We start from the raw sequence: 5,888 nt of genomic DNA on the forward strand, positions 1-5,888 counted from the left end.
ACAGAAGGCCTTTGTTCACGAGCCGTGTGATACACTTTTTTTATTTTTATGGATGGGCGCTTTTTATTTAAGTTATTTTGGACTGAAGCAATGCAACACCCGCTGAGTGGCATTAAACAGCTTGAAAGATCAAAGACCATTTTTAATATAACTCCGACTGGATTCGTCTGAAAGAAGAAAGTCATATACACCTAGGATGCCTCGGGGGTGAGTAAAATGCAGCCTAATTTTCATTTTTGGGTGAACTAACCCTTTACGGGGAACATGAGAACGCGCAATAATCTTAGACAACTTAATCCAGATATTTTAATCAGATCCGCAAATAGTTTCGTCAATCAATTAGTTTGAAGAACCAAATTAGCCAGAGATCAGTTATCACGATTAGAAGATCTGGCATCTTTCAAATAATCTCAGATGTATTAAGCGAGGTACGAAGAACGGGCCCCTGTTTTGCGTCTCTGAGCAACACACGACGGTGGGTGCTTCTCAATTCTTATTTGTGCATCCTCGTTTCCTTTCCTCGCATCTTAGCTCCACCCCTTCAGGATGCGAGGGAAGGACGCAAGGAAAAGATGACCGGAGGAATTGAATCAAGTGAAGATGATTTCATAGGGACTTTAAAGTATATTTTCCCTTTTTTCCCAAAAAATCATTTCAAATATCAGTATTCAACATTTTCTTTTTAAATATCAAAACATTATTTATGTATTTGTAACTGCAGGTTAAATGCATTCATGTCCTACATTAAACAGTCTGTGTAAATGCATCTAAATGCCACTTCAGATTCAGATTCTGTGCCACCTTGTCACCTTGGAATTATAAGGTTCTATCTGCATGCTGAGCAGTTTCGAGATATTGAGCTTCAAAGTTTTTGCATTTTTGCATTGATATGGGGAACAAGTCTCTTTCATACATCAGTCCCAAAATGTACACAACTTTAAAAAAAAACAAAAAAAAAACATCACATAATGTAAATAAGTTGTCACAGAATAAAAATGTGAATAATTAAATTCGGACAAAAATGGCATATAGAACCTTATTATTTCAAGGTGACGACTTCTGCATTGCAAACTCAAATTTTGTTGATACTGATTTCATTTGATTGGTAACAGCCCTATAGTGTATATTTGAATTTATTGATTAAATGTAAGAATTTGACACAAAAAATGATGCATACATTTAATTAGATTAGAAAAAATGTCCATAAAAGGTAAAAATCTATTTAAACTTATTGGAAAAGCTTAATTTCTATCACTGCTGTGAACTGACCACACAGAACAACCTCTGCATTGCAAACACAAATTGTGTTGTTACTGATTATACATGATTATTAACAGCCCTATAGTGTCCTACTATTTGAATTTATTGATTACATTTAATTTACATTAATTTATAAAAGATGCATACATTTAATTAGGTTAGAAAAAATGGTAAATGGCCTTATAAAGGTAAAAATGCCTATAAAAGGTAAAAATCTATTTAAACTTATTGGAAAAGTTAATTTCTGTTGCTCCTGCTAACTAACCACCTCAGAATATGAATAATATCAAAAGTTTTGGGAGTCAGCTGTCCACGGCAGTCTTAAACCTACCAAGGTACCAGCACAATAACATGCTCAGCAAAATATTGTCTAATTAACGTTATCGACAAAATTCCAGAAAATATCGAGATATCATTTTTTGTCATTATCGCACACCCCTAGTTTGAAGTTTAAATCCATGACAATATGTTGGAAATGTGTGCATGTTGTTTTACCCCACAGGTGCCAAACTGGAATATCCATGCTGCTATGGTCACACACAGTCTCCGATAGGTTCCGCAGGGACAAAATGAGCAAGAGAGGTCTCTCTGATCAGGTCGAGGTGTCACTGAGAGCCAACGGTATTGCCAGCCTGTTTGCATGGACAGTGGCGCAGGTTTTGTATCAAGGTTAGTGTTTCTGTAAACTTTGGATTTTTTTTTAAATAGTGGCAGAATTGTCCTGAGGTCAGGTTAAGAGCGCATTTCTATTGAATTGATCCATTGTTTTCACAATTGTAGGACACTGACATGCATCAACATGCATGCTTTCTTAAAAACTCAGTATGTTTTGATCTGCCCAGGTTTTTGGAGTGAAGAGGACGTGAGTAGGCCATTTGTGTCTCAGGCTGTCATCACAGATGGGGAGTTCTTCTTTTTCTGCTATCAGCTCAATACTCTGGCTTTGAGTCCAAGGGCTGATGGCAACAATAGCAGGAAGAACTTCTGCTGGGGCACAGAAAGCATGCGTCTGTATGAGGGAATCACAGACGGTGTGAGCAGGCCATTTGTGTCTCAGGCTGTCATCACAGATGGGGAGTTCTTCTCATTTTTCTGCTATCAGCTCAATACTCTGGCTTTGAGTCCAAGGGCTGATGGCAACAATAGCAGGAAGAACTTCTGCTGGGGCACAGAAAGCATGCGTCTGTATGAGGGAATCACAGACGGAGACATTGTGGGCTTGAATGATGCCGTTCTTAAACTGCTACTGCCGTTTTTATTGAACAAACCACAGTTTTGAAAATGCAGAAGCACAGAAAATATGATATTATTGTTCTGCGCGTCAATAAACATAATATATGGGGCTGCATGTTATTTTTGTCTTCATTTAAGTTTAAGACTTGTGTTTAAAGAAGTTTTTGTTTTGTATTTAAGTGCCCAAAATAGAACTGAAAATTAAAAGATTACACATTGTTTGTTGAAGAATATTTGTATTTAAAGGAATCGGCCAAAAATGAAAATTGTCATTTACTCGCCCTCATGTCATTCCAAACCCATAAGACTTTTGTTCATCTTTGAAATGCAAATGAAGACCATTTTTTAGCTTTGCTCTTTCTGTTCCTCAATTGAAAGTCCAAGCAACCAAAAGCTTTCACACATCACAAAGTACAAAAAGATGTCGTAAAAGTAATTCGCATGAATCAAGCAGTTTGATCCAAGTCTTCAGAAGCGATACGATTGCTTTTTATGATGGAAAAACCTCATTGGTTCTCGTGGTTCAAGCAAAGTTGAACTTCCTTTGACCTTTGTGTGTGTGTTGATCAATGTTTATAAATGAATATAAGCAGAAATTAAAACTTTGCATTATATGAAGCGATTTAATCCTTTAATAAAGCCTTCAGAAAAAGAATCAGTTTTATCTTTAGTTGACCTTTATTATTAAATTGACTTTAAAAAGGTCATATGAACACTTAAAACTTTAGCAATAACACTATATTGAAGATTATGTAAACATGCCTTATATTTTTATGATGTTACATTGAGAATGTAATATATATATATATAATGTAATGTAATATGTTTATATATATATGGCTGTGACAGAATTAGTTTAGGCAAAAAACATTGCTTATTGCTTTATGTGATTCAAGCCACATCACATAATCACTCTTTTTTTCCATCTGTTAAAATGAAAAGGTCAGTGCTCCAGTTTTCTTTGTCTTGCTGTGTTGTTCTCCACTCCATTGCTCTCATCACGAGTGCTAGAAAAAAAATTAGCACCATCACTCACAATGTCTGAAAAACCTTCAAGCAAGTGTAACTGTAACTTAACTTTTACGAAATATATTCAGTGAATCTTTAAAATCATATGAACTGATCTGAACACACTTACAGTTTGCTGGTTTGTTCAGAGCAGACATCATTCTCTGCAAATGGATAAATCCTTTGTTAATTTTCAACGGAGACAGATCTAAATATGCATGATCATTCCTCATATATTCCTCTTATTCATTAAAGTTTACTGTACCTCCTGCAAAAGAGTTGTCATGTTGCGGCTTGTTGCATTTTTCCCAAAGCAAAATCAGTGTGACCAGGACAATGACTTCAACCACTATAGCAATGAAGGGTTTGAGAGGCTCAGTATATGACAAGACCTTCAGCTCGACGTAAGACTCACTGGGTTTGATATCAAACTCAGCGCTGCATATGTACTTTCCAGAATCTTCTTCAGTCAGATTCAGTACAGTCAGTTTTGTTTCATTTCCATTAATAAAGATCTTGTAGTTCAGAGGGTTTGCAGTAACATTGATGAGTCCCTGTGAAGAGAAAAAAAACACTGATATGAACAGTGTTGTTATTGTTAAAGTACAACTATTAAAAATCATTTTGAGTAAATGAAATTATAAATTATATTAGCTGAAAAAAAAAACTAACAAAACATTACTAATTACTAACAGTTACTAGAACTACAAAATAAAAGCTATATTACTATCAATAAATACTTTAAAATAACACTAGATATGAATAACCCCTTTATTGTGAGGTAATGTCTCATTTAAGTATAATCAATCCCATATTCCTCATTTCTCATTCACCTTTTCAGTGTTGTTTGCCTTGTACCAGTTCCAGGTGTTTGGTGTGTGCTTGAGTTTACATTCAAGTACAACTGAATCTCCGGTGTAGCTCACTACCGGCTTGTATCTTTTGTCTTTTATTACAGGAACTTGAGAAAAAAAAGCAAAATACATCAGGTTAACGTAAATCAAAATGATGAATATGATTGTATAAACCATTTAAAACAACACAATCTGTACATAAAATGACAACATACCAACTAAAACAAATGTTACTTGTGCCTCATTTTCTCTGAAGATGCAGGAATAGTTCCCCAGGTCTCTGGCCTGTATACTGAAACTATGAAAAAGCCAAGGTTAAACTATGAAAAAGGTTAAACAACTTAAAGCAGTGTTAAGTCATTGTTTAGTAATACTGAATTGCTTATTTACTTCTTTAACATGTCTTATTTGCATTTTTTGACATTTATTAGAAATGACATGATTATTTTCTGAAATAAACAACCACTTACGTCCTTTTAAGGATATACTGTTCATTGTTTCTATTTACAGTTTCTTCAGAGTTTTCAATTTCTTGTCCATCTTTAGTCCAATAGCCAGTAATGTACGGAGGGTTATTTGGTATATCAATTAGGTTACATAAAAGCTCTATATATTGGGGTGTCAGGATTGCAAGCTCTTCAATAATGACTTGATTTTGACCTGTATTCCAAGAAATTGTAGCCCAATCAGCAAAACAAAGCTCTGCAATTATGTACAATTCAATGTATTGTCTCTAGCAAATTAAGCTATTTTTGACCATCTTATTACAAAATCATAAATTCACATTTTAAAAGAATAATTCACCCAAAAATGAAAATTTGCTTAACATTTACTCACCCTCAGACCATCCAAGGTTTAGATGAGTTTGTTTCTTTATCAGAACAAATTTGGAGAAACGTAGCATTATATCACATGCTCATCAATGGATCCTCTGCAGTGAATGGGTGCCGTCAGAATAAGAGTCCAAACTGCTGATAAAAACATCACAATAATCCACACGCCAAGTAATCCACACAACTCCAGTCTCTCTATTAATGTTTTGTGAAGTGCAAAGCTGCTGTTTGTAAGAAACAAATCCATTATTAAGGGGTTTTAACTTCATATCGTCGCTTCTGGCTAAAATATGACTCCTCTATTCATAATAACGCTTCTTCCAGTGGAAAATCTCCTGTCGTCCCCTCACATCAAAATCCACCAACTTATTTGTTTCGATCTGTTTTAAACTGTTTTTGCTAGTAAACGGTCCTTGATCTGTACGATGAGAAGACTTTTTCAATGGAAAAATCAATATGGATAGAGGACTCATATTTTAGCCAGAAGCAACAGTTTAAAGTCAAAAACATCTTAATGATGGATTTGTTTATTATAAACATGCAAGTTTTCACTTCACAAGATGTTAACTGATGGACTGGAGTAGTGTGGATTACATGTGAATTATTGTGATGTTTTTATCAGCTGTCTGGACTCTCGTTCTGACGGCACCCATTCACTGCAGAGCATCCATTGCTGAGACACTGATGCAATGCTACATTT

At 35.0% G+C, this 5,888-nt stretch overlaps 1 protein-coding gene across 2 annotated transcripts in view; it reads right to left on the reverse strand.

Annotated features, from left to right (window-relative positions):
• Positions 1-3,294: 3,294 nt before the first annotated feature.
• Positions 3,295-5,888, reverse strand: part of LOC107756282 (embigin-like) — a 7,367-nt gene continuing 4,773 nt past the window's right edge. For both annotated transcript variants that reach the window (XM_016573306.1, XM_016573305.1), the window contains 6 exons: positions 4,826-5,015; positions 4,571-4,653; positions 4,335-4,462; positions 3,767-4,055; positions 3,632-3,665; positions 3,295-3,500 (listed from right to left, as the gene is read on the reverse strand). In XM_016573306.1, the coding sequence (XP_016428792.1) occupies positions 3,437-3,500; positions 3,632-3,665; positions 3,767-4,055; positions 4,335-4,462; positions 4,571-4,653; positions 4,826-5,015 (788 nt within the window). In that variant the 3' untranslated portion in view covers positions 3,295-3,436. The remainder of the gene's footprint in view (positions 3,501-3,631; positions 3,666-3,766; positions 4,056-4,334; positions 4,463-4,570; positions 4,654-4,825; positions 5,016-5,888) is intronic.

This window comes from Sinocyclocheilus rhinocerous, unplaced genomic scaffold, assembly GCF_001515625.1.
Source record: "Sinocyclocheilus rhinocerous isolate Xijiao unplaced genomic scaffold, SAMN03320098_v1.1 scaffold1043, whole genome shotgun sequence".
In the NCBI taxonomy this organism is placed as follows: Eukaryota; Metazoa; Chordata; class Actinopteri; order Cypriniformes; family Cyprinidae; genus Sinocyclocheilus; species Sinocyclocheilus rhinocerous.